Here is a 27771-nt window from a genome sequence, read left to right on the forward strand (position 1 = left end):
TCCACTCCACGCATCGCGTTGTTTGTGCCAACTTGACACGTTCTGCTCCGACCAAGAGAGTAATTTTCGCTGCTCAGGTGTCGCCAAGATTCTCTTTGGCAAAATCAAAACAAACAGGTACCGCCATTGTTATAAAAATCGACGACCGTTGTGGTTTGACAGGTTCTGTAAGACGAGCAGTTTCTGTCATATGAGTAGGAGAAGGGAAAAGGAATGTTCACTGATGGAATGGTGGATTTTGACAGCTAGCTTGGTATTAGCTTGATCAGGTAGGATTATTTTTTTGATTGAAATATCTGAAGGTGTTACACAGCTGTTACCGCACCGTCGAGGCTGGTTGTTGCGTGCATGTCGTGCACACGCAAGAAGTAGACACGATGATCGAGTTGAGTCAGACTGGTGTTTCTGTTTGGATACAGTAGGGCAGTTTAAAGTACATCGAGAGTAACATAGATTTTAACGTTACGATAAGTTTCTGCGGTAACTATTAAGTCTGCGATACTATCCTGACCGAGTCAACCTTCAAGATACCGACTGTCTCTTCCTTCTCCAGAAAAGCTGAAGGAATTTTAAACCCCAGCGGCTATTTCCTTGGAACCTTTTTCTGTGGATTTCCCTGTTTTGTGTGATGTAATGCCAGCGTGGGACGATCATGATGCTGCTACTCTGAAACCTTGGTTGAGTTCGACCATGAAGCTCCCACTGAAGTGACCTCTGTGGAGCTTGCAGCCCAACGGGGGCACACACTGGGAGTTATGGCATCTAGCGAGAGACTCTACGAGGTCTGGATGCTTTACTGCACCAAGGTATGTTGCGATCCCATTGATCCATTCTTGCACCGTTGCATCATCTCATTATTATGTCTCTGAATGGTGTGCAGTGTTTATTGTGATGAATGAGCTGACTCAATGTGAGACAGCACGTTTGAGTCAGCTGTTGGTTAGATTTTATTCACCTGCCTTTAAAGACTAAGCATTTCCAGGCGTTCATTCAAAACCGCCTGCCTGAGCTGCTCCTCATGCAAGTCTGGCTGCAGCAACACACTGCCCACTCTAATCCTTGACAATAACACGCACAGTACAGCATCCCCCCACTTAAGAGTATTTTCTCCATGAAAGCAAAGCTGTGTGTGGAAGTAAAGCTTGTATGATCACATGATCGTGAAGGTATGTTCATTTCAGCCAGTGGTGTGGTTGCACAAACGCACGCACACACTTCTCAGTCATTTGTCAAAAGTATAACCATTACTCAGGAGTGTGTGCTTGCACTGAGTCAGCATCACATACATTGTCAGGAAGATCAGTTTTTATGGTTTTGTTCTGGCCATGAGCCAATGTGTCGCTTGGTAGATTGTCCCTGGATGAGAAATTAGATGCAGAAAAGACAAAAGGGGTATATATATTTTTCTGAGATAAACGGACGGAAAACAAGCAGTAATAATCAGTCAGTCAGACGCATCGCCATGCAACATTATCTTGGTTAATACATTAAGCTTGCTTATTTTTCCACATGAAAATATATATAATTATTTCATTAGATAATACAAATGTCATTATTTAGGTACATGTTAAATATTGCAAAAAATATTGATATCGCTATATTCAACAACCATATTGCATATCACATGGTTTTCCAATGTCGTGCATCCCTACTAAAAATATCATTTCTGCGGTTACGCTACTGCTGCCTCCGAGTGAAAAAGAGGAAGTTGTGGATAAAGAATGTACTCTCAGTTTATAGTTGCCACCTGACTTATGTATATGTATAGTTTTATTAACTTCTTAATAGTCATATTCTTATTGGAAAAGTATGTTGCCTGGAAAATAAATGGAGTCAGTTGAATTTTCAGAATACATGCATGTCATGGCGCATGGTCAAGATGTTACAACCACTGGATTCTGTCACTGTTATTGTTTTCCAGAGTTTGAAAATATGCATGTATATTTCCATCAAACTCGAAAAATAGTCTGTCTCTTTTCATGAATGACTTTCCTCAATTATCAAAACAGTCAGAGATTAATTTGATAATCGATTAGTTGTCGATCAATCGGTTAATTTGACAACCAGGCAAAAGTATTGTATTTTGACAAAAGTGAATATTTATGTTGTACTGACTCTGCTGATTACCATGTCCCTCTTGTTTCTCATTTCTGTCGTTGCTTTGCATACTCCTGAAATGAACTGACTTCATATCAGCATTGTCTCATATGGGTTTATGCCCTGTGCACCCGCCTCATTAAATACATCTTTACCCTGTGATGCCATAGACCACATCCTTTTTTAAAATCCACTGTCACTGAGCGTTTTTAGCCTTGTGGTTTCAGCGAGTCCAACCATGTCACCTCGACCACAAAGGGTTGTCCACACAAGCACAGCAACTGGCCGACCACGCCTGTCTGGAAAGTTGGGCGCCTCAGCAGCATAGCTCCTTAGCAACATAAGTCCAATTCTAAAATCAGCAGATGATGTCACATAGCAGAGCCTGACCTGCTCTACCAGATCAGAACATTCTTACGATCACAATCAATGCGCAATGTCATCAACTGCTCTTTGCTTTTCGTTGACACAGGGGCAGTGTCCTTCCACGGTGACACTTTGTAGGGCCACAACTGAAAGTGGTGACCTTGGTTGTTGCACATCTAATTAGATGTTTCACAATGTGATGACATAACTGTGCTCAAGGACTAAATGTGATGAAAGGAAGTATGTTTTTTTTAATTTGATTTTGAGCAAATGTGATGTGACTCCTATTGTAACATTGTGACTTCAATTTGCCAGCATCGGTGCATATTTGATTATTTTTCTATGAACAAATGTGTATGTCTGTGTGAGTGAATGAGACTATGACACTCTGTGGGTTTCTTTCTGTCTGTCTGTTTGTGCGCGATGTTTTTCCCCCCGAGTTGAGTGAAGAAGGCCTTGGGTAAAAGGAGCCATACAGTGTAGGGTGTGTCCATGTGTGCCACAGTCCAAACCCTCAATGGGCATCTGTGCTCCCAAAGTGTTGCCAAAATGAGGACACTAACACACACACACACGCACACACACACACACACACACACACGCTGTCAGTCTTAACACTTGTGAGGTAAGCCTCTCACTCGTCAAATGGTGGAAAAGATTGAACATTTTTGCAATAAATTCAGTGTCAGCTCATACAACAAACACCCAATTTCTAAATAAAGCCACACAAACTTTTATTTCCCGACAGAAAGGGGTGTCACTTCCACCAAAAAGGTTATGTTGTCATGTTATTTATGTATTTGTTCATCTGCTAATCCTGGGTTATGAATTTTTCTATATCTTTTTTTTTTTTCTCACTCCATGATATATATAGTAGGTATTGTTCCAAGGATGCTCAAATAGGAGGTTTCTGGGAAGCCACTCCTTGAAATTATTGTAATTATGTTGTAATTATGGAGGATCTTAATAGTAAGTCTAAAAACCTAAAAGTTTATCCAGAACCAGTTACAACAAGAGAACAAGACGTAAATATTTCTGTTGCCAATAGTTGGGACTCCGAGGTCTTGTGCTCTCTGAGTGCAAATCTCCCCATTCTTACTACGTGGCGCGGGCTGGTGTTTCTGCAGTCACTGGCTTGCCTTGATGACTTCATGAGAAAAGCAGTGAGTGTGCTTCCTGTTCTGCTTGGCTGATACCCAGACAGGCATAAGCAGTCAATCTTCATCTGATGAGCTGTCAATGAGCATTTAATGCTGCATTTGTTTGTATACAAATATAAGTAGTGCAACTTCTTTTGATCTATATATAAAATCTATATATAAAAAAACATTTTCTGTGTCGTTGTGCATAATTATAATAATTGACAATCGCACAACATTGCTTCATTATACTCAGTCTTCCTCTGTGGCTGCTATTGCCAAGCCATCTCTGTCTGGGCTTTGTTCCAGGAATTTAGGATATGTCGCTCTGCAAGTTGCTATCGGATCCCCCCCCCCCATCTCCTACACCATCATTACTACCCTGTTCTGTCATCCTCTCACCCCTCAGAATGCAGCCCGACTTGTTTTTTTTTTTTTTTCTTCACCAGGTGCATATTGTGTCCCAATGAAACACTCACTTGAGGCATTTGTTACAGTATAATCATAATATTGCTCGTCGGTGGACTATAAAGCACAATGGATTTGGTTGAATAGAAACCTGATACCAGTATCAATACCAGCATCCCTAAAAATTTGAAAAGCACAACTGCTTGGCTCGCGCACCAAAGTCTCGGAAATCTTAAATCTTGTGGCCTCCTTTTTCTCTTCTCAGAGGGACCCAGACTACCTGAAGCTATGGCTGGAGAGTTTCATCAGCTCCTATGACAGATGTCTGGATGTGGACTTTGAAAAGCCACCTTTAAGGTAAAGGATGACTCGAATCAGATGTTTTTTTATGCTTCCTTCTTTAATGCTTGCCTTCTCATAAAGCTTGAAGGCTGTTTCCTGTGTTTTGTTGCTGATTTTGCACATCATCAGTGGAAAATAAAAGGGAAATGTTAACTTTTTCATGCCAACCATATTGCATTTAGTTAAGTAAACACAAAAAGGATCATAATACAAATGGATGTGCAGGCTGGAGGAGCCCCCACCGGTACTGACCCTTCTCCCAGACAACATCCTCCAGGTTTTGCGCCATCAACTTCTGCAGTGTGTCCAAAAAGCCTCTGATGGTCTTGAGCCTGAGCAGCAAAACTTGGCACTGCTGCTACTCAAGTTCCTCATTATTGTCTGCAGGTCAGGCCAACAAACATTTATTACATACAAGATAATGTCATATCAAAGCTTATTTGTGGACTTTATTTTTTTTTTCTTCTATGCACTAATGCTTTTGTTGTTGTTTCTAAAAGGAACCTGTCCAATGTGGAGGAGATAGGCACCTGCTCCTACATTAACCACATCATTGCCATGACGACACTTTATATCCAGCAGGTCTCTCATCTCCCTTATTATTTATTCTCTCGCTCGCTCTCTCTTTCTCTCTCTCTCTCTCTCTCTCCTGCTAGCCGTCGCCAAGGTGTACAAATGCATTTTAATACATTATCTATACTGTATGTCTTTAAAAAGTGAAGCCTCAAGCATCTCTGTCAAATGCAGGATGACATTTTCAACAACAATTACATTTCCAGGTATTAAGCTATAGTACACCCAGCCATTCACCGGCAAGCTGTAAATACAGGACAGTAAAACTTTGATTTAGCTGACCCCGGAACCAATTGACTCTGGATCTAACTGGCAAAAAATGTGTCGGAATAGTCGCGACTGGCTGGAATTCGAAACATCCGTGCATAGCGAGCAAAGTCCATTAGTTCTGAATTAGCTGCTGTTTGCTTACGCAATCAATTCATGACTCCCGGTCGGCCCAGAAACACTCAGGACGTTGGTGTTGTGTGGCTTCACAGGCCGCTGACCCCGCATCGCGCTCTACAGCCATTGTTTACATCTTGTACACGTCTCTTGAACATTCTATAGTGATTTTGAAATATTCAATATATGGATACAATACATATACTGTAAACACACTCACAGTTTTCTGTTCTATGAAATGTTATTTTTATCTGTGGCTGAAAAAGATAATCTGCTTTTTCATTGGCCATCATGCCATGTTTGCGGTTCTATGAAAATTATATTGTAAGATATGTGGCACATCCCCAGATAACCATTTTTTTTTTTTTTTTTTTTTTAAATCGTGCGAGTCACCAATCTTTTTGCATTTGGCCAGTGCAGTCATTTCTGGTCACATCGCTCGGTGTGCAATTGACTGTATAAGAAAAATCAAAATAAGTGTCTCAAGTGCATCTCTGGTTTTGCAGCTGAAGAGCAATACCAAAGAGAAGGAGTTGGTGGACCAGAGCCAAGCTGAGGAGTTTGTCCGTCATGCACTGGCATTCTGCGAGAGCCTCTATGACCCTTATTGCAACTGGAGGCATCGAATCTGCGGGTAAGATCATCCGGCCGATACAACCGATTGCCACTAGAATATAGAGTATGTGTAATTCTTTTCATTTTTGTCTTTTTATATCTAGAAAGCAGCTGGGCACAGTCGAGAGAAGCAGGCAGAAGTACAAAGCAGCTCCACTTACTGTGGAATTTGTCCCCTTCTTTTACCGTATGTTTCTAACGCTCCACCCCCACTCTCATTCACGTTTCTACTCTTCAAGAGTAGAAAAACGACAAAATCCTTAAAAATCTATTATGTAACCTCTCTTACAACTTAAATAGTTGCCTTCAGTTTGCCAGCCATGCCGATGATGATGACGCCAGGCATGGAATTTTTTCGCATTTACATTTCTTTATGCTACAGTAGTTCCCAAACTTACATCTGAGGAGTTATTCTTAAAATATATTCACAAATAATGCTAAGATGTCCTACCCGACAGAACAGTAAGTTAATGGATAACCTGGGAATACCATCAGTCACTGTTTCATTCCAGTCTGTTTTGTACACATTCTATGCAAACAAGCACCCTATTTTATCTGCTATCTTGGTCGATTTAGGGTCCACTAATGCATTCTGTATGTGTCCTTTTTTCTAGAGTGTTTTCAAGAGAGTGAGCACCTTAAGGAAAGCTTGAAATGTTGTCTACTGCACCTTTTTGGTGCTATAGTAGCTGGTGAACAGGTAAGGCACCTGAAAGATTTGGTGAACAGATCATAAGAAGAATCCCTCTGGTTAATGTTTTTCACGTAAGCAATGATTGAAACGTGTGATTGATAAGTGTGTTTTGTTCTTCTATTTTGTTTTGGTCGATTACATACGATCACAAGTTTATGATTAAAAATTGACAAGATGTGAAAAAGTTCAAAGCATTTGAATGCTTTTCAAGGCACTGTTATGTTCCGCTTCGGGTTTGCGTTTTGCACATTCCTAACGATGTTATAAAGACAGGAAAAATCCCAATCAAATTTCTTTTACTTTCCCTTCCAGAAAAATGCACTGCTTGCCATCTCTCCGGCCACCATGGAGGTTTTGGTCCGGGTTCTGGTGGACAGCTCCATGGGTAGCTGTTCCTCAGACGAAGGCGAGGACTGGGACAGTGAGGCCCCTGATCGGAAGGCATGTCTGACTTTAGGCTGTTTGAGGGTGGTGGTGCAGTGCCTCCTGGCCGCCAGCTCCGACCAGCGGCAAGTAGAAATCGCTTCCGTGCTTGAAAACTACTTCAAGCTGCTCAATTCAGACCCGGCAGCTGTGGTTGCTGCTCGACAGCCACAGCAGCAGCACGCCAAAGTTCGAGTGTCAACACTAGGCAGGCACTGGGAGAGCCGCTTTGTGGCACTGCAAGTGCACATGCTAGGTATGGCAATCAACTTGTTCCTACAACTGTTTGGTTTTGCAGAATGGTGCTTTCGTCACTTTATATCTGTGTTTTCCCCCCCTCTGCCACACAGACACAATGAGGGACATGTTCCTTTGTTCAGACAGGCCAGTTCTACAAGCCATCTTCCTCAATAGTAATTGCTTTGAGCATCTGACACGTCTGCTCCAGAATAGCAAGGTAACTTCCGAGCTCATTACAGCCTGTGACCTATTCCCAAAAGAAAAACCAAAATTAAGCTATGGTGATAGTTTCCTCTTATTTTAAAGGTTAGCAAGAACGTTTGAAAAGCATAAGACTCTTATGAATGATCCAAAAGCTTTTTTTGTTTTATTTTTTGGTAACCTATCTCTAGCGCTCTGCACTGTTAGCCACGTTAAGTTCTCTTGAGAGTTTTTGTGTACAACCTGTACAGAGCATGCATGGTAACTCTCTACAGCTCGGCTGGATCACCATCACTCCTCCACAGTGACCCCTACTGAGGGTCAGGTCTTCTCACCTCTCACCCGCTACATCTTTCCTCCCCAGCACCGAACTTTGCCCCTTCCTTTCTCCTGCTCTCTCAACTCCCCCACACGCTATGCTGACATCTTGCCTGTTGTGTGTGTCAGCTGGTTAACGCTAGGTGCACGGCGGCAGACAAGGACCAGAAAGATATAACCAACAACAGGTTACTGACAGGAGGGAGAGACACTCAGGTACAACAGAGGAAGTCCCACCTCAACCTACCCCCGCCACATTCGCTATCCACCTCCCTTACCTGACCAGAAACACTGGCCACTCCACAGCAAGACCCTCACCAGACCCTGCCCAGTACATTTACGAAGGTTTAGGCGTGCGGATTGACTAATCGTACGGCTAAATATAAACTGTAACTCTTCAACGCTATCATATACAATCCAGTCTTTATGTTCTGCATGAATATAAAAAAAGACAATCGTATTCTGTGTTCCACTATTCTCATTAAGCTTTTTGTACTGGTATTACTCAAAAAGTTAAGTTTTAAACAATCCATTGATTAAGATACTCTACAGAAAGAATGATAGACTTGCATTCAGATACATTAACGTGCCTTTGTTTGAGCTAAGACGAAACCTAATGAATATGCAAATTATTTATCGGTTGAAATACAACATACACAGGACGACATAATCAGCTGTGGAGTCACTTGCAATTTAGCTCAAATGTACAGATTAACAAAACATCAATAAATTCTGTATCTAGAATCAACCAAAACAACAAATGCTGTGATAGCAAAAACATCTCCTGTCTTGCTGAGGAGTGACCGCTATGCCTCCCCCACAGCTTTGCCAGCCAGTAGCATTTCTGTTTCTTCCCTCCCCTGTAAATATTGTCTTGAATTCCATTGGAATGCTATCATTTTGGAGTAGTTGTCATGTTGTCATCCCAGAGTTCAAAGGTGTGAGGGAATATGGGCTCATTGACATTTTCAACCCAGTCCCACTCCAGCTGGTCCAAAGTGCATGTTTCATCCTCTTGAAACATCAGGCGAGGAACACTGCACCTGTTGGGACAGGAGCAGGACAGAGCTGGGAGGAGATGTGTTTGTTTTCGTGGTTTGGCTTTTGGTGTGTGGGCTTGCATGTATTCTCTGTGTTTGTCGTCAGCTACGCATCTTTGTGCTTTTTTTTTTTTTTTTTCCATTTCTTTGTCACTGAGATTTTACTTCTTTTCAAGGTAACCCATGCAGTCAAAACTTTGATCCCTGCAGCTACTCCAGTTAGTTCTAACCACTGAGGATGATTTTACTCATGTTTTGCCACTTGGATCAAAACCAAAGACTGCTACCTTTTCACCCCATATTTTTAATTCAGTAAATAAAGTATATCTTGTATCTGTGTGGAGTTAAATTGTCTGCATGTTTTTACACGGTGTATATATTTGAAAACACAATGATGTTGATTTTTTTGCAGGTGATACAAGGACGCTTAGACTCTCTTGCTGTAGCAACTATTAAAGCCCTAACCACAGTGATGCATCAATCACCGGCTGCCAAGGTAATCCAATTTTCCGAGGAAGGAATTGGAAGAAACTTGCTGTGTCATTTTCTGTTGGTAATAACAACAGAAATCATACATAGATAATAAAAGCAATGTCTTTTTTTCCTGACACCTCACAGGAGGTGTTCAAAGAAAGAATTGGTTACAATCACTTATACGAAGTCCTCGTTTCGCTCGGCCAGCCATCTCGACACCTCCTTAAAGAGCTGATGAACATGGTGAGGCTATTTATTGTTTTGTTGCTCCTGTCCGTTGTTGTAATCAATTGTGTGTCTTTTGGGTGCATGTGTAGGCGGTGGAGGGCGAGCACACGTCTGTGGGCCTCTTGGGAATCAGCAATGTTGAGCCTTTACTCTTGCTCATCCAGTGGCTGCCGGAATTAGACTCATCCGAGTTGCAGATTTTTGCTGCTGACTGGCTCTGTCGACTTATCTGCCTCAATCAGCAGACACGCACTACCTGTGTCAATGCCGCCATGGTCTTGAGAGCGCTGGCTGTTCTCGAGTGCCACCGGCGGCTACACCGAGTTTGTGCAGAGAGCCTTTTGCGTCTAGTTGGCTCTCTTGGCTCCCAGTCCCTAAGTGCCAGGGATCTCCTTAGGCTCCTGCACCTGCTCAGACCTCCAGAGTCCAGCCAAGCACATCCTTATGTGGGACCTGCTCTGAAAGCTCTTTTAGCCATGGTGCGGAAGCAGGGTCTGGAAAGTGCAATGCAGTACTTTGATCTCTCGCCCAGCATGGCTGGCATCGCTGTTCCAACTGTGCAGCGCTGGCCAGGCTCTGCCTTCAGCTTCCTAGCCTGGTTGTCCCTGGACCAGGATCAGTTGGGTCCAATTAGCAAAGACAAGAGGAAGCAGCTCTACAGGTTAGTCAACAAGAACATTTGGTGAAAAAAAACTAAGAGAACACTATTTTCATTGACAATCGATAGTATATATAAGAAAATAATTCATAAAGCACACAGTTTACTGAGTGGGACATCCCTAACAAATGAAACATTGGATTAAGATTTTTTTTTCCCCCTTTTGTCTACCTGTGCAGCTTTTTTACCTCAGGGGGAATGGGGTTTGAGGCTTTTATTAGCTCTGCGGGTCTGCTGGTGGTAGCTGTTTGCACAAAGAAGGAATACGTCACAGTCATGCTGCCCGACAACTGCTTCTGTGACTCCCTCTGGGTGAGCGACATGTTATTACTGCACACTTGATACAGCAAAAAGCTGTCATGATTTCTCAAACCACCACTATGCACATTGTCTGCCTTGTCAATAATGTATTGTGTTAGCGATAGCACACATTAACAGAGAGGCAGTATAAGTCTGGGTTTACTGTTATTCTTGTCAACAGCACAGCATTGGTGTGGTGCACGTACCCGGAAAGAGGCCATTTGGGCAGAGTCTCGTTTACATTTATGTGGATGGACAGCAGAAGCTATCTGCCCCCCTCAAGTATCCCACCATGTCTGAGGTATGCATTTATCGTCATTATTCACGATGTATGATACATGAAATTGGGATTCTACATGATTGCTTACTCTCACTGATGTCTCCCACAGCCATTTACCTCCTGCTGCATCGGCTCAGCGGGCCATCGGACCACAACTCCGCCTCCCTCGCAGATCCCTGACCCCCCCATCTCATCAGCCACCTCACCCAGCACACGTTCCTCATTGGGTAGCATCCTTTCGCCACACACCTGGGGCGGACTACTGAGCGGGAAGCCTGAGTCTGTGACAAAGCTCATTTCAGCAGGGACCCAGGACAGTGAGTGGGGGAGCCCCACATCTTTGCAGGGTCAGCTGGCGAGTGTCATCGTGTTCCATGAAGCCCTGCAGCCCAACCACATCAAAGCCCTCTGTAGTGCTGGTAAACATTGAGAGATTATATAGATGGAGGACTTAAAAAGTCATTCTAAATAATGTTGCTTGACATGTTGTTTCTATACAGGTCCAAACTGCGTGTCTCCTTTAAAAGCCCAAGAGTCTGAACTTGGTGACCTTTCAAGCAAACTGCTGCTGCATTATTCACCAAAGGTAACTTTTTCCTATTAAAAATAAGAAGCATTATATATCAAGTCTCACGTAAACTTAAGCCAACTTTTGCCAACAGGCTTGTCAAAACCCGATCTGTCTTGATCTTTCCCCCAACAAACTGCACGGACGCCTTACTGGGAAGAAAGTTGTTAACTGGGACATCAAGGTGAGGCCATCACAAAAACGTCACATATGCAGGACACCGACCCTCGAGGACCGGAGTTGCCTACCCATGCACATTGTCATTCTTCCACAAAGCATACCGTGCATGTTTTTATTGTTTTCTGCATCTTTGACAGGATATGATCAATTGCGTAGGCGGGCTACAAGTGCTGTTCCCTATACTAGAACAGCTGTCACTCCTGACCCCTGATCAAGCGAATAGTGATGCCTCTGGGTCAGATTTCATCACCCCAGATGTGACCACTCCGCCTGATGGAGAATGGGTCATTCTCCCATCAAGCAGGGCTTCAGGTATGTTTGGCACCACCCTTTAAATACATTTCCAACAAGCACGCAGCAGATAAAATCTTCATTCTTGATATACTTTAACAGAAGCACGTCTGGAGAAGAATCTGGTGGCTACCTTCTTGTTGGTGCTGAAACATTTTCTACAGAGGCATGCTATAAACCAGGAGAATCTGCTCCACTCACATGGTGTCGCTACTCTGGGAGCTCTGCTGCAGAAGGTGTGTGTTGAGGCGAATTTCTCACATTCACAGTAGTGTCTGGGAGGCCCGGCAAGGAATGCTGGCGCTGTGTGCAAAGTTCACTAGCTCAGTATGCGATCAAAAGGTCACTAGGATCAACTTGAACTGTTCTGTGACTGAAGCACTTGTGGACACTTTAATTCCACAAAGTGTTTGCTAATAGGATACTCATTAAGACACTCTTTTGTCACCATATTCACACAATACAGTGGATTATATTTTGAGACAGGAGGAATGAATAAATTAAGTGATCATAAATTGAGTAGTGAATACAAAGAATGCAAACCCTGGCTGTATCCGAATGTCCAACCTTATCCCCTAAACCCTCATTCATTATATAGTCCCACACTATATGTGGCACTAAAAAGTAGTTCCCCCGTTCTGTTTGGTGATTCGGACAGCCAGCTCACTACTTTTCCCTTCGTTACATATCAGATGATCACTGTACGTGTTATCATGAAGCGGTGCATTAAGATCTCTGACTATTTAGCTTTCCAAGTGTATCGTGGGTAATTTTTTGAGTGAGCTAAATTTTTGCTCCCTGTACATTTGGACACCCCTATAAAATGGTGTAACCCCTTAGTGATGCACTATGTAGGAAATAATATGCACATTCGCACACAGCCTGGTTTTTTTTTTCTCAATGAGTTCCTGGTGCGGTGTTTTGGTCAGGGTTAGTTGTGATGTGTGAATTAATAAACAGTACATTGTATGTTTTAAATGTGGTGTATGTTTTCAGCTTCCAGCAGGACACATTGATGTCAATGTGCTTGTAGCGATGCAGCTGCTGATAGAGCAGGTGACTTATGAGAAGAACCAGGGCCTGCTGCAACAACTTCACACACATCTACTGTTCAACTTCAACATTTGGAACAAAGGGGACTTCCCTTTACGTATAGGTCAGACCTCAAAACTGAAAGAATACATTTGCAAATTTAAAATAATGAATTGGGGACATTTACTATTACTTTAAGCAATTCTGAGTTTTCATGTTTTGTTTTGTTTTCGTTGGAAGGCCATATACAGTACTTGAGCACTGTCATCAAAGACAACAGGAAGCAGTTCCGGAAGAAATATGGAGTCCGATTCCTTTTGGACATCATACGTCTCTATTATGGGTAAGATTCCGTTTCCAAACTTTATGGCCAATCCAGTCCGACCTGGCAGAATATTGGAATCAGCTTTTCACTATAGGAAAAACAGTAATAAAGAGAGTGACCTGAGTGAAGATGACATTGTGAACATCCGCGCATCGCTCTGCGACCTCATCAAGTACTACATCAGCAAGGGCGTCTCCCAGGAGGAAATGCACAGCATTATTGGATATATTGCTGCCATTGGGGACGAAGATCAGGTGAGAAAGTATAAATCACACACATAAACATCACCAAATTGCTTTCATCCATCCATCCATTTCTCATCATTCGGGTAATTTTAGATCCTGCAATTTATTCTATGTTTGTCCAGCACCTTAACACTATCGACTGTGTTAAAACTTATGAAATGACAGTTGACCGTCAATGCCCAACATTTTTTTTTTTTTTATTCATAGTTGTCCCACTCCTACATTATGCCTGAATTTTGCCATTGAGATTTATTAATTCAAGAAAATTTGAAATATTTACAAATGTTACAAAGGGCTCCTTTTCCAGAACTACACTCAAATGTAATGGTTCTTTCCTTGGTCTTTTCAGCACTTCACACAAAGTTTCAAAAACACTTACTAAAAATAAACATGAAGAAGATGAGAAAAATATATATATTTTTGTAAATTTGACCAATGTGTAGCCATTTGTCTAGATGGGGGGGTTGTTGAACCAGAGTTCCTTGGTGACAGGTGACGAGCTTACGTAAGCACTTTGCCACGACTCATTTATAAGAATAATAAACAAATTTCAATGCAAGCATAAGCTTGGTTGTTGTTGGGTTTTTTTGTTGTTACGTGATAGACGGGGTCCCAATGGGAATTACTGCAGAAGTGACTTCACAGGAAGTTACTGGCTCATTTCACGTCAGGCATCCTTTTTCTCTAATCTTCTTTATTATTTTGAGGCATTTTCTTCTCTGTAACTATAAACATTGCAACGTTTACATACCCTGGCAGAATTTATGATTTCTTGGCCAAGTTTCAGAGAATATGAATAATAACACTCTCAATATTATGGTTAGTCCTTTGACTAATTTTGCTGATATTTTTCTGTTGAAGATTTGTGGTCTCTTCGAGATGTTACTCAGCCTCCTTCAGAACAGTCCATCCAGAGACCAGCTCTTCCTGCTCCTCTTTGAGCCCGGAGCAGCTGACTCCTGCTATGCTCTTCTGCTCAACAATAAACACGCTGACCGCCTTCGAGAGCTTGTCTTCAAGGTGAGTTACAGCCAGCTCCATCTGAATACCAACATTTCCACCATTCATCTCAGAACTTGTACAATTTGCTCATTCTTTATTCCTACCTCTGCACAGCTGTTTGAACGCATGTTGCGATGTGACCGCATCTATGAGAAAAACAAGCAGCGTTTAAGGCTGAGGGAGGCGGGCTACAACGGCCTGTCTCTACTCTTTTCCGATCTTCACATCACGCCAACTCTCGTTCGTTGTCTCCTCAATCAGGTCTTGCACACAGGTCAGATTTTATTTTCACAATCATAATAATTGATGTAACAGAGGAAGACAACCAAGTGTAAGCTGCATGTGTGTGCTTATAATATGAAGATCAAGTGGTGAACTACAAGGATCTGATGGCATTAGTTCAGCTCACTCATCGAACTGGACCCAGAGTACGGCTCATTGTCTGCAAGAGGGTGAGAAAGCACAAACTACTTCTTGTGACCCTTAATTCTTTTTTTTTTCATAGCAAGACAAGTGGGACAATCGTATCAGGCATCTTACTAATCCCTAATAGCCATAAAAGATGAATAACATCTCAAGCAACTTTTTAAATGTCACAGACTTCCACCCGTGACAAAAAAAACCTCCACAAATAACTCTGAAATCTTGAAATAAGCATTTTAGCATTTTAATATTCCTCTTCATGTTTAGGTGTACCAGCTTCTCCAGTCCCAACAAAATGCTGGTTGCCAGATTTCCAAGCAGCAATGTTGGCAGGACACCCTTGCCCGACTCTTCCTGCGAGGCGAAGGCTCATTGCCATCGCGAAATGCAGACACAGTCAGCAACTGCAGCCTGGACTTGAATCAATCTAGCGGAAGCAATAATAACCGCCTGGAACTGCCGCTGCACCGTAAAACAAGGGCAAGCAGTGCCGGGCGCTTGGACCGCCCCGAGGACGACTGGCTCAGCATGGGCGACAATCGCTCTGTAGACAGCCTGGAAAACGACGATGTCATCTCACTACTGGACACACCGTCATCTTCCGCTTCTGCTGAGCCACAAGGCCAAGTCAAGCCCTGGCCAGTGGGAAAACCTGGAGGCTTGACGCTTGATCTGTCTCATCTGCAGGCCTATGAGGCCTTGGAGAGTGGCAGCCAGACCCCTGGCAGTATGCACAGCACACCCTCTCCATCAGATGCACCGAAGCCCTTTCCAGGCAACTCTGGAGTATTAGATCAGAGCGCCCCATTGACTGAAGAACCCTTTCTCTTCAGTGACAACATCTCACTCGGGGAGTCCCTCAATAATACTGAGGTGATAATAAAGGTTTTCAGGAAAGCTTACTTTGAGGAAATGAAAACGATTCTTGTCAATGTATTTATCTTGATCTGTCATTGCCTTCTAGCGGGCTGAGGAAGAATTGTGCAACATGTTGCTGGACATAATTCAGTGTGTGATGTGGCGTGGAGTTGAAGGCTCTGATGATTCGGCGTGGCTGGAGCGTGGCCAAGTCTTTTCAGCGCTCAGCAAACTGGGAACAGCCAATGAGCTTCTACTTCCTGTTGACCAAATCAAACTCGGGTATGTCCTTTACCAGAGTGTTGACACTCACTGCTTTCACATGCAGGTTTGGTAAACATGTACCTTCTACTCTGTGCGATCGCTTTCTAGTCTTATGGAACGTATGTTGGAATTGGCGGTGACCGACAACCGTGAGGCATCTGCCGCCACCTTGCCTCAACACACGGAGAACGCGGTCCGCCTACTTCACATAGTACAAGATTTCTTGCAAGCTGAGGGCCTAATCAACCCATCGCTTTGGACAGAGAAGGTGCTAGAGGAGACTGTGACATTGATGGACTGTCTCATGGTGTGGTATTCTGCTGGCACCCAGTGGTTCCAGCTTTCTCAAATCGGACTGAGATTGTTGCTCGGCTTCATGGCGCAAGAGGACCCAGAGGTGAAACATTGTCCTTATTTTGTTTTTGTCCAAATAACACCGTCTGTCATAAAAACAACTGTTATTTTTCTGCCATCACAGGTGTGTGCAATAGCCACTGCCAAGCTCAATTTTATTCTCCAAATGAAGGAAGTGTCCAGCCAGGATGAGGCCTGCTACCTGCTGGGCAAGGTTGAGTGCATCTTGCGGCGCTCTGTCCAGGAGAAAACAGAAGAAACATACTCATTCCTGGTTCCTCTGTTGAGAACGCTCCTATCCAAAGTTCACCGCCTGCTTTATATGGAGCTACATCTACCCCAACTGCCTGATACCAACGGCAGCCCATCTTTCTTTGAGGACTTCCAATTATACTGCAACTCACCCGAGTGGCGTGTCTATCTGGACAAATATGTACGAGACTGAAATGCGCCGTGACATATTTCAGCGGATGAGATGACAGTGTTCGTGAAGTCTTTCCAATTTATTTTCAGATCATTCCGTACATGAAGCAGTATGAAATCGAGACCTTCAGTCAGGGCCATGAGAGTATGGCGCTCTACTGGAAGGAGTGCTATGAGGCCTTCATGGTCAGCCTGCATAAGAGAGAGCGAGAAAGGGGGGAGAGCAAGATCTGCTTTCAGGTTAATTGCAAAGTTTTTGGTGGATTCGAAATAAAAGCAAGAATTACGCTTTACTAACATGTCACCTTTTTACTCCAGGAACACTTTGTTGAGCCATTCTCCCGCCAAAGTCGTCAGGAGAACCAGAGGTACAACAGCATGTTAAAGCAACAGCATAGCCAGAACAGCGCCTCTCTCAGGCAGTGGAAGGCAGCTCGGCGGGGCCTTGTTTGTGAGAGGGGGCCCTGGGCTGAAAGGTAATAAGTGATAGTAGTTTGCATTTCTTGTTTAGAAATAGCCGACCACAGTCTAGTTGGACGTCATCTATTTTTTTTTTTTCAAATATCATTTGCAAAATTGTTCATGAATAACATGCATGGCCATTCAAACATAAACTTGTCTTGAAAGTATTTGGCAAATTCTGAATTATATGGTGGCGGCGAATGTGACCACTGAAGGACAGTTGACAGCGCATTCATACTAAAGACGCAGCATCCTTTGACCTTGGTGTAACAGGCAGCCAAAGAGGATGCATTGGAAGCTGTCCAGCGCAGAGAACTTTTCCCGCATGAGGCTGAAATTAATCCGTAATTACAATTTTGACCCTTATAAGGAGGCCAGTGCCCTGCGAGACAACCTTGGTAAGACCCAAAATCCCATCATTGATTTGAATATTCTTATAATAAGTTTGTTTCTGTAATATTTCGACATCTGTGACTTTGCTCAGGTGTTCATCATCAGTTTGTCAACCCGGAATCTCTGCTGTTGGAGGCTGTGAAGCAGGTCAAAGTCACCAACCTGGAAGATGACATCTTGGAGCTGCCAGAGGATGATTTGGCGGCAGCAAATAACCAGTAAGCCATTTACCCGAGCAGTAGGGGCACAATTGATATTGTTTTAGTGGTTCCATCATATTTTTCATGTTGTTTTACAGGATTGAAGCAGAGGAAGCAGGTCAAAAGGAGAAACTGATTCTGTGGGAAGACTGTCAGCTGGTGACGGTGGTCGACGTGGTACCCGGCCGCCTGGAACTCACGACCCAACACATCTATTTCTACGACAGTAGCCAAGAGAAGGACGAAGGTGTGTCTGATTCTGTTGTTCTTTTACAAGTTAGCGGGTAGATTGTTGTTATCTTTAACACCAATCATGATGAATTTACTTCCATGTTTACTGAAGGTGTGGGCCATGACTTTAAATGGCCACTTAGTCAGATCCGTGAGGTCCATCTACGGCGATATAATCTGCGACGCTCCGCCCTGGAGATCTTCCTTATTGACCAAACCAACTACTTTCTCAACTTCAAGAAAGAGGTGATCTATCTGCTTCCTCAAACGTGTCTGACCTTCACGTCTTGATAACTAGCAATACAGTAACTGCCCTGTTTTCCAATTTACAGGCAAGAAATAAGGTTTATGACCGCATGTTGCTCCTGCGATCCCTCAGTCTGTATGGAACACGTTCTCCACAAGAGCTCCTTAAAGCCTCTGGATTAACACAGGTCAGGACCTTCATTGTACAGCAGGGGTGTCAAGCTTATTTTTGGCGCGGGCCACTTTGTAGGTCCGGTTTCCCTCAGAGTACCATTATTACAGTGAAACCAAATAAATGTTTGTTGCATCATATTACACAAAATAATGATACGTTTCTAGCTTTGCAATCAGTCGTCAAGGACCTCATTTGCATTTACATAAAATGATGTGGCCCTTGAGCTGTATTTCCAAGTTTTAAAATAGAGCATTGATCTTACTGAAATGCCGAATATAGAATGTCATTTCCCTTTTGGCTCAACTTTTCCACAGAAATGGGTCAACCGGGAGATTTCCAACTTTGACTACCTGATGCAACTCAACACAATTGCTGGTAGAACATATAACGACTTGGCTCAGTATCCAGTGGTATGTTCCCTAACCGAATACATGACTGGTAAAGGATCTGCCAGACAGTTTACCACTCTTGTATCTTTGTTAATAGTTTCCCTGGGTTCTGGCAGACTACACCTCCAAGGAGCTGGACCTTTCGGATCCCCTGGTATTCAGGGATTTGTCAAAGCCAGTGGCAGTGCAAAACAACCGCAATGCTAAAACTGTCCGAGAAAAGTATGTTTTCACTATGTGTATTGTGTGTCTCTGGAAAATATTGTACAGTTGCACGAAAACATATTAAAACCTCTTGGATTTACCTGGATTTCTGCATAAAGCAAGACAATAGGATTTTATTCTAATTTAAATCACAAAAATAGACGCAGCCTGTTTAATCTGTCTGTCAGTCTGTCTCTGTCTGTTTAATCAATCTAATCAATACACTTGGATTTTTTTTTGGTGTACAATATAGTATATTGGTAGATTTTCAAGAGATTTTCTCTGCCGTCTGTCAGGTATGACAGCTTTGAGGATCCGACGGGAACTATCGACAAGTTTCATTATGGCACTCACTACTCCAGTGCAGCTGGTGTTATGCACTACCTGATCAGAGTTGAGCCCTTCACCTCCCTGCACATCCAACTACAGAGTGGGCGGTAAGATGGTCCTCTCAAACATGGCCGGGATGCTACTTGAGTTATAATATTCATCATTCGTAGCTGACGTATGTCATCTCGTCTCTGATTGTCTTCAGATTTGACTGTGCCGACCGTCAGTTCCACTCTATTCCGGCAACGTGGCTGACTCTCATGGACAATCCCAATGATGTCAAGGAACTCATACCTGAGTTCTTCTACTTCCCAGAGTTTCTTGAGAACCACAATGGTGAGGTTCTCTCAGGACTCTTAAGATGTGATAAATATGATTCGAGTAATACCCTCACTCCTTTGTGCTCTGCTGTCAACTAGACTTTGACCTCGGTCGCCGGCAGATAACCAAGGAAAAAGTAAATGATGTCATTCTGCCCAAATGGGCCAAGTCTCCCGAGGACTTTATCTATAAACACCGCAAAGCCCTGGTGAGCTTTTGTCCTAGTTCATGTGCTCCTTGACTGCACTGCATTTTGTCGTACAAGTATGAAAAATGGAATTTAATACTTTATTATTTCTGTGTCTGTGTTACTGTGACAGGAGTCTGAATATGTGTCAGCACACCTTAATGAGTGGATCGATCTGATCTTTGGTTACAAGCAAAGGGGTCCCGCCGCGGTGGAAGCTCTCAATGTTTTCTACTACTGCACATATGAGGGTAAAGCAGTCTGAATGCTCGTCACAGTTTAATTCTTTGAAATTCTTTGCAGTCTCAGTATGTGTTGCTAACTTGGCTTTACAGGAGCAGTAGACCTTGATGCCATCACTGATGAAAAGGAACGAAAAGCCTTGGAAGGCATGATCAGCAACTTTGGGCAGACACCCTGTCAGCTACTCAAGGTTCAGAAACACCCTCGATCAGTGATTCCCAATCATGCGGAATACCACTGGAAATGATCAAATTTCACTCCGTTTCTCTGAAAACTCGGATTTATCAATTTACAAATCTATCTCTTTAAGCCAGTGAAAGGCACAACAATGAAATGTTCTTCCATTAGATGGAAGAAAGTACAATAAACCTGTTGCCATTTTATACATCAGATTATGTCATGGCTTCCTGAAAGTTGTGTTTTATTTAACAAGCCTAGACTAAACAGAGTAAGCTAATCCAGATGAGCTTCTGATGATTGCTATATTTTTGATTTGTGATACGCTGTGGGATTCTCATAAACATGTCAAATGGAAACACTGCCCTTGATGCATGCTATCTTTTCCATAATAATGAGTAAGCACATGTATTTCATTTGAACTGCATCTGTCTGTGTTTGTGTGGGAGACTAGGAGCCGCATCCAATTCGTCTTTCCCAGGAGGAAGTGGAGAAGAGGAAGGCTATGCTGGACTCGTGTCCTCTGGTCATGTTTGAACATCTCACCAACCTTAAGTCTTTTTTTGTGGAGGTTTGAACTCTGCCATCTTCCCGTACTGTTGAGCGTTACTGTACCACGTCTCACATTGGAACCCCCTACCCCCATCTTTCTGTGTTTTGCAGGGCATCAGTGATAACGTACCACTGGTCAAAGCTATTGTTCCAAAGAATCAGTCCCACTCCTTCATCAGTCAAGGGAGTCCAGACACAATGGTTGGCATCACAGCCTGCTTCTTCTCCAATGCCTATTTGTTTTGAATGAATTCACCGCAGACTGAAACTTTCCCTTGTGCATGTTTTTTTTTCAAGGTGACAGTAAGTCAAAACTGTCTGTTTGGGACCCATGGGTGGCTGCCTTACAACAAGAACATCTCCAACTACTTCACCTTCATTAAGGACCCCACAGTGTCCCATGCCAAGTGAGAATACTGCACTTGCCACAAACACGCATGCAGCCAATAGAGAAAAAAACTTCCTTCATCGTGCTCATTCATGTACAACTCATTGCCTGTAGGACCCAGCGTTTTCTGTCAGGACCATTTGCTCCTGGTGTGGAGGCAACAACAAGGCTGTTTGTGGTCTCGCACGATGGAAAGTTGCTCTTCAGTGGAGGTCATTGGGATAATAGCCTCAGAGTCACGTCACTTGTCAAGGGCAAGACTGTCGGGCAGCACATCCGACACATGGGTAATATAATTTATGTAGTAGATTGAAAAATGATGGAGTCGACAACCTTTTGCTGTGTTTTTGGAAAGCCGTTCTTCTGGATGGTACCAACCTGCTTGCATTTCTCCTCGCTTCTCATACCCCTTCCAGATATTGTAACCTGCCTGTCAACAGACCATTGCGGCATCCACCTCATCTCTGGCTCCAGAGACACCACCTGCATGGTGTGGCAGGTTCTACAACAGGTTCAAGCATCACTGGTCCTACCTCATACGATAGTATTTATTGCTGAAGCTTGTTTGTCTGTGAAAATGATCAGCATAAATTGAGAAGATATTTTCACTGGCATTCTTTACTCATTTGAACTGTTCTCTCTTCCTATAGGGTGGCGCTCCAATAGGTCTGAACCCTAAACCTGTTCAGGTGTTGTACGGCCACACAGATGAGGTGGTTAGTGTTTGTATCAGCACAGAGTTGGACATGGCTGTGTCTGGAGCACGGGTGAGGGTTAAGACACAAACTGCAAGGGCACAGCAAGTTTCATCATGCCGAATTGTTCTTGTGGCGGCACATCCAATTGAACATGTTGAATACAGACTATCCCGCAGTACTTTTATTACTTCCAATAGCTTTTGCAATGCACTAAATCACACAGAGAGCAAATGATTTTCATGATGCATAATTATGCATGGCCACTTATAGCTCGGCATACATTGTGGTGCAAAAAAAAAAAAAAAGAGTTTTTTTGTTTTAGATTTTCATAACGTTTTTACATAACTAAATCAGTACTCCTTGTTCAACATGGAAAACACGGTGGATTATCTTTCTCCATATCTCATCTGAGGTAGATGAAATAATGAGGATAAATTAGACACAGCACCATCTAGTGTGCAACTAGTTGCTACTGCAGAGTTTTATGTTCTCAAGATCCAGGGATAGCTGTTGTTGGGCCAAAAACCTCTATGTCCGAATTTGGTCCATTTCATATTTTTTTATACAGTCAGTCTCGATGTGGGTATGTCATTGAACAATAGAAAGTGTTGAAAATACCTTGCTGTCTTTGATAATGCAATGTTAGTCGCTCATCAAACATTTTTGGGGGCTTCCTGTGTTTGTCAGGATGGGGTCGTAATCATCCACACCGTGCGCAGAGGTCAGTACGTGCGTTGCCTGCGACCGCCGTGCGACAGCTCCTTGCCGCTGTCTGTCCTCCACCTGGCCGTGTCGTGGGAGGGTCACCTGCTGGTCCACACCTGCCTGGAGGGCAAAGCAACACTCAAAGTATGTACAGTACAGTATATTGCTTGAATAAACAGTACATTGACAGCTAATTTTCCAACATCTCCTAAACGGATTGAGGTCTTGTTTTTTTTTTGTTACAGGACAAAAACACTCTACACCTTTACTCTGTGAATGGGAAGCACCTTTGCAGTGAACCTCTGAAGGAGCAAATAACTGATATGTGCGTTTCTGGGGAGTTTGTTGTTACCGGCAGTGAGCAAGGCTACTTGTCCATTCGAGACCTCTACAGGTAAATCCAAACTTCAACTCGGTCATATTAGTACAGAGAAACGCAATCTGCTTCAAGACACTGAGTGAACTTAAGCATGTTCTGATCCTCGGCCAATTGATTGCACAATGTGAAAAGAATGACTTTTCTATTTTAGGTTTGCGCTGCATTGACTTGCCCTTCACGATGCGTTCAAGTGAACATTCTTGTGGTTCTCTGCAGTCTCTCATTGTGTGCGGAGCCCATGGCCATGCATGTGCCTGTACGCTGCGTATCCGTCACTAAGGAGCAGAGTCACATCCTGCTGGGCCTACAAGACGGCAAGCTGATCATCGTGGGCGTGGGCAAACCGGCCGAGGTAAAGAACTCGCTGAGGAACTACATCGCTCAGAGCCTGGAGGGATCGCCGCTCATGGCTTCCCCCTTGCTGGCTCCCCTTCGAGCTCGCTCGCCCACTCGCCTACTGCACCAGCGAGACCAGCTGGTGTTCAGCCCCAGCTCTGTCATCCACAAACCATAGCACCTCGAGTCCAGTCCTCAACTCAAGAGTTAAATGTTGATTCGAGTCATTACTTTAAAAGTGCTGCTTTTGCAAGCCATATTCCACCACGAGATCATTTCTAATAATGCAAGCTGATACTATTGCACTAATCTAGAAGTTTATTTTGATGTTGAAGTAATATGTACAAAATGTGGTTATACAGTAGATATCAAAATATCCTCAGAGAATGTATTTTGTTGTGCATAGCAACATAGCGAAAGTTGGTCCAGACAGGCATAATTTCACAATTTTTATTTATTGCTTCACTAGCAATTAAATATTAACTAATCACTCATCATAAATCATATCCCCTTCTCTCCCCGTTTCTTTTGGCATTACTTAACCCTCCTCCCTTCTTCCATCCTACCCCCTTTCTTTCACTTCCTCTACCTTGGCTCCTCTCAGCTACGTTCAAGCCACATTACACGGAAGCTGTGGGGTTCCACCAAGAGGCTGACCAGAATGTCCTCGGGGGAGTCGGACATGATCATCTAGCATGAGCACCGTCCCTTCGTGTCCCCAATTCCTAACCCCGCCCCCACACCCTTCATGGTCATCCTCCATTTGTGTCATCCGTCGCACTGCCATTGATGCTAGCTTGCGTAATTCTGTCTCATCCAAGTAAAATGTGCTCAAGTTTCGTTGCTGTGGACTGAGCAAATGGCGCTGGCGCTACGGTTCAGATCCAGAAGCAGCTGCAGCTTGCAGCATCACACCACCACCACCACCACCTCCTCATATTGTCTTTGTATATATTTTCAAGTGACCTTTCCGTCTGTCTTCTTTAGTTTGCAGAGAGGTCCGCCCTCGCCTCAAAGCTGCCACGCAGCAGTCATGTGTTGTGAGACAACTCACTTAGAAGACCAAAACTCTCAGCCTTTGCCATCTTATTGTGCGTTTCATTGAACTTTTTGTTTTCCAGCAAATGCATGTAAGCAGCCCCGTAGCTTCTTGGCATGTGAAGTGGCATTTTGGAATGTTGAGTTCTAATGGCAGTAGATGAAACAAGCTGTCTGTTTATTGAATGTTTTTAAGTTACTAAGAACTTGTTTATAGGAAAAGTAGCATTTTGAAATCACTCTTTGCGATACGGTTTAGGAATTCTCCAAGGGCTCCACCAAATGTGATTAGCAATACATTGTTGGGTGCGTTTGTCTTCTTTTGCCATCTGCGTTCACCTTTTGTCTTCCTGCAGCCACCCTCTTACCCAGACTGTTGGCCGTCATTGCTTCAAATATATTTTTTGTTTTGAATCACACTACATGTACTTCCTGTTCACGAAATATATTAAAGTGTTTTAAATCACACTACAAGTCCTTCCTGTAAACAGGGTACATAATACACCAGATGTTTTTGTCGATTTGGACACTAAAAGCCACAATGTAAAGATCCTGTGGAGTCTGTGATCCAGCTGTTAGTGTTACTAAGCCAAAGTGTCCCTCCGACACATCGGTATTTTTTTGATCCTGTAATTTATTTAGTTTCTTTCCTCATACTGACATTGGAGCTGCAAGACTTCCGACAAACGGAGTGCCTTTATCTGAGGGTGGTTCTCATTTTTTTAAATTCCTGAGACAAAGTGACTTAACTGTGTTGTATCTGCATCATTTTCTGTGACTTTCGCCAAATGCATATTTGTATATCTGTGATTATTTATGAATGCGATATAAATATGTAATGTACAGCATGATTTTTATTATTTCTGTTTATCAAATGTACTTTTTGCACTTTCCAGGTACTGATATTGTAAGGAATTGTTTGAAAATTGCTCCCTAATCTGTACATACTTGCTTTGTGAACACACAAATGAAACATGATCATTAAAGTGTTGTCTGGATTCAGACCTAAAAGTCAACATAATGTGTGGCGGTTTCACTCTGAAGCCTTATGCAGAAATGTGAAGAGAGGAAAACAGGTGTAGGATGCATTTATAGTTTTAATAAGCATAACAATGTGCTAGTGTTCTGAAGAAATGCCAAGAGGAAGATGTCAGTGTGGATTTTTATGCAGCGATTCGGTACGAGCAGATGGATGCTCTTCTCAGATCGCAGTCAGCAGCTGTCCACCAGCTTTCATCTGAAAGACACAGTTGGGGCATGTGAGGCAACAGGTTGTGTCACCATTTAGTTGCTCTTAGCACCGGAGTGCAAAGATTGATTGACTTGCACTATATCAATAGCAAATACTGCAAGTTATCTGAGCCGGTCCGATTAATAGTACAGCTCAAAGTGTGACTGAGGTCATCAAAACTGCCTCAAAGACTTATGCAATCGCATCAGTTCATTATTATTATTGAGATTGAAAGTCTCCAGATTTTAACTAGCGTCTTTAGGTGCATAAAATTATATTTATTTCAAAACAGATTGCAACCCAGACTAATAATTTGCTTCTGTTGAAAAAAATATATATTTATAATTCTACATGAACCTCTACATAAAACTGCTCTTACATGATTGTAATCTGCTATTACTGAAATAGATTGTTCTTTACTCTTGTAATGTGATTACTGAATATATGCATTTGACAAACATGGGTGGACATGAACTTAAACTTGGTACAGAAAAATGCCTGTGTAGAGGATTTCTTGTGTCTCACCTATCTTGAACATCTCCACGCAGACAGGCTTTTCCGTGTGAATGTTGGGCTGACCGGGCATCCAGTCACTGTAATTCATCTGTGAGCCATCGAGCCATGAGGCCTGCTGGTTCTGCAGCATTTCAAATATTTATACATTGTGTGACAATCCAGTCTACAACCAATATTAGATACATGAAATATGAAAAGGCATGTTTGTATTAGTAAGGTTACAATGTCAGTGCTACAAAAAACATTTACTTCTAAGTCCAATGGTCAATGTTTGAACCAAGGTAAGAATAACACTGTTCTGGAGATAACATAATCTGACGAGACTGTCCTTGGCCTGCATTCAGGGTCACTATGCCTCATTAATAAAAACTGACAGGAGATGTTTTATATCTCATTAATTGAGGTCCATTTCCTTAGTTCAGTGTAGGAGTACGTATTCAGCGTTTGGTGGATGAAAGGGACTTGCCTTAACCGTGGCCCCCAACCACGTCAACTGTGGGCTGCGCTCACCGCCGTTGGTAACCATGGAAACCAGGCGGGAATGAAGGTCGGCACTTGTAACAGATGCCAGCTCTGCGTCTGGGTTACGAGCTTTACATAAATCCTGAAGACAAACCGTGCAAATGGATCAAATAAAAAGTATACACAAAAATAAAACAATATAAAATGTAGTCACCTGTGCTTCTTTGAAGGCCAATGGTGTTGGGTTGAACTCGTAGCACTTTCCATCAATGACCTCTCCGTTACAGCTCTGTTTTTGGAGCCTGGAGATGGAACGGTCAGCTTCCTCTCTTAAGCCACGACTGATGGAGTCTGTAGGTTCAGTTCCTTGTCTGAAACCAGCTGGGATCGACATGAAGGGTTCAGTTCCCTGTCTGAAACCATCTGGGATGGACATGAAGGGTTGGGTTCCCTGTCTGAAACCGTCTGAGATCGGCATAAAGGGTTCGGTTCCCTGTCTGAAACTATCTGGGATGGACATGAAGGGTTCGGTTCCCTGTCTGAAACCATCTGGGACGGACATGGAAGGTTCTGTTCCCTGTCTGAAACCATCTGGAATTGTCAAGAAGGGTTCGGATCCCTGTCTGAAACCATCTGGGATAGACATGGAAGGTTCCGTTCCCTGTCTGAAACCATTTGGAATCTTCAAGATGGGTTCGGTCCCCTGTCTGAAACTGTCTGGAATAGACGCAAAGGGCTCAATTTCTAGTTTAAAGTCACTCCTGATAGGGTTTGTAGGTTCTGTTCCCTGTCTGAAACCTTTTGGCAAAGACATGAATGGTTCAGTTCCCTGTCTGAAGCCAGCTGGGATCGACATGAAGGGTTCAGTTCCCTGTCTAAAACCATCTGGGATAGAAATGGAAGGTTCTGTTCCCTGTTTGAAACCATCTGGAATAGAAATGGAAGGTTCCGTTCCCTGTTTGAAACCATCTGGAATAGAAATGGAAGGTTCGGTTCCCTGTCTAAAACCATCTGGGATTGACATGAAGGGTTCTGTTCCCTGTCTAAAACCATCTGGAAGGCGAGAAGAAGGGGAGGGTTCCTCAACTCGAACCCAACCACCTCCATTCCTCTGCGCTGGCACATCCATAGGGACTGAAAGACAATTTGCAGACAAAGATATT

At 43.2% G+C, this 27771-nt stretch overlaps 2 protein-coding genes across 5 annotated transcripts in view; one reads left to right on the forward strand and one right to left on the reverse strand.

Annotated features, from left to right (window-relative positions):
- nbeal1 (neurobeachin-like 1) lies at positions 1 to 25415 on the forward strand. Of its 2 annotated transcripts, XM_037269979.1 has the most exons (55): positions 1 to 117; positions 554 to 806; positions 4276 to 4367; positions 4578 to 4739; positions 4853 to 4934; positions 5816 to 5943; positions 6029 to 6111; positions 6539 to 6624; positions 6931 to 7297; positions 7392 to 7498; positions 7930 to 8016; positions 9253 to 9336; positions 9459 to 9557; positions 9632 to 10203; positions 10380 to 10512; positions 10682 to 10801; positions 10890 to 11199; positions 11281 to 11366; positions 11443 to 11532; positions 11666 to 11840; positions 11922 to 12055; positions 12816 to 12975; positions 13092 to 13194; positions 13271 to 13430; positions 14283 to 14441; positions 14538 to 14697; positions 14787 to 14875; positions 15114 to 15719; positions 15811 to 15986; positions 16077 to 16365; positions 16447 to 16755; positions 16836 to 16985; positions 17064 to 17221; positions 17481 to 17605; positions 17692 to 17818; positions 17899 to 18047; positions 18144 to 18277; positions 18364 to 18465; positions 18767 to 18862; positions 18939 to 19063; positions 19342 to 19482; positions 19581 to 19711; positions 19795 to 19904; positions 20017 to 20134; positions 20219 to 20316; positions 20758 to 20874; positions 20967 to 21056; positions 21153 to 21262; positions 21358 to 21530; positions 21660 to 21754; positions 21894 to 22010; positions 22629 to 22790; positions 22892 to 23040; positions 23242 to 23377; positions 23966 to 25415. In XM_037269979.1, the coding sequence occupies exons 2-55, from the start codon at positions 756 to 758 to the stop codon at positions 24053 to 24055; spliced, it is 8262 nt and encodes a 2753-aa protein (XP_037125874.1). In that variant the 5' UTR covers positions 1 to 117; positions 554 to 755; the 3' UTR covers positions 24056 to 25415. The 2 variants fall into 2 exon arrangements, with proteins under 2 accessions (XP_037125874.1, XP_037125882.1); XM_037269987.1 differs by lacking the exon at positions 7930 to 8016.
- LOC119133826 overlaps positions 25050 to 27771 on the reverse strand; it is a 5409-nt gene continuing 2687 nt past the window's right edge. For 2 of the 3 annotated variants that reach the window (XM_037269998.1, XM_037270004.1), the window contains exons 5-8: positions 26823 to 27742; positions 26613 to 26750; positions 26156 to 26267; positions 25050 to 25636 (exon numbers count right to left, since the gene is read on the reverse strand). In XM_037269998.1, coding sequence (XP_037125893.1) covers positions 25563 to 25636; positions 26156 to 26267; positions 26613 to 26750; positions 26823 to 27742 — 1244 coding nt within the window. In that variant the 3' untranslated portion in view covers positions 25050 to 25562. The remainder of the gene's footprint in view (positions 25637 to 26155; positions 26268 to 26612; positions 26751 to 26822; positions 27743 to 27771) is intronic. The other variant, XM_037270013.1, reaches the window with a different exon arrangement.

The sequence above is a fragment of the Syngnathus acus genome, chromosome 2 (assembly GCF_901709675.1).
Source record: "Syngnathus acus chromosome 2, fSynAcu1.2, whole genome shotgun sequence".
Lineage (NCBI taxonomy): Eukaryota > Metazoa > Chordata > Actinopteri > Syngnathiformes > Syngnathidae > Syngnathus > Syngnathus acus.

What these genes read in the sequence shown, in the direction of transcription:
- nbeal1 (XM_037269979.1), top strand. Translation starts at nt 756, where the DNA reads ATGGCATCTAGCGAGAGACTCTACGAGGTCTGGATGCTTTACTGCACC. An exon ending in AGAGCAAGATCTGCTTTCAG is followed by an intron (nt 16,986 to 17,063) that starts GTTAATTGCAAA and finishes TTTTTACTCCAG; the next exon opens with GAACACTTTGTTGAGCCATT. An exon ending in AGGGCAAAGCAACACTCAAA is followed by an intron (nt 22,791 to 22,891) that starts GTATGTACAGTA and finishes TTTTTGTTACAG; the next exon opens with GACAAAAACACTCTACACCT.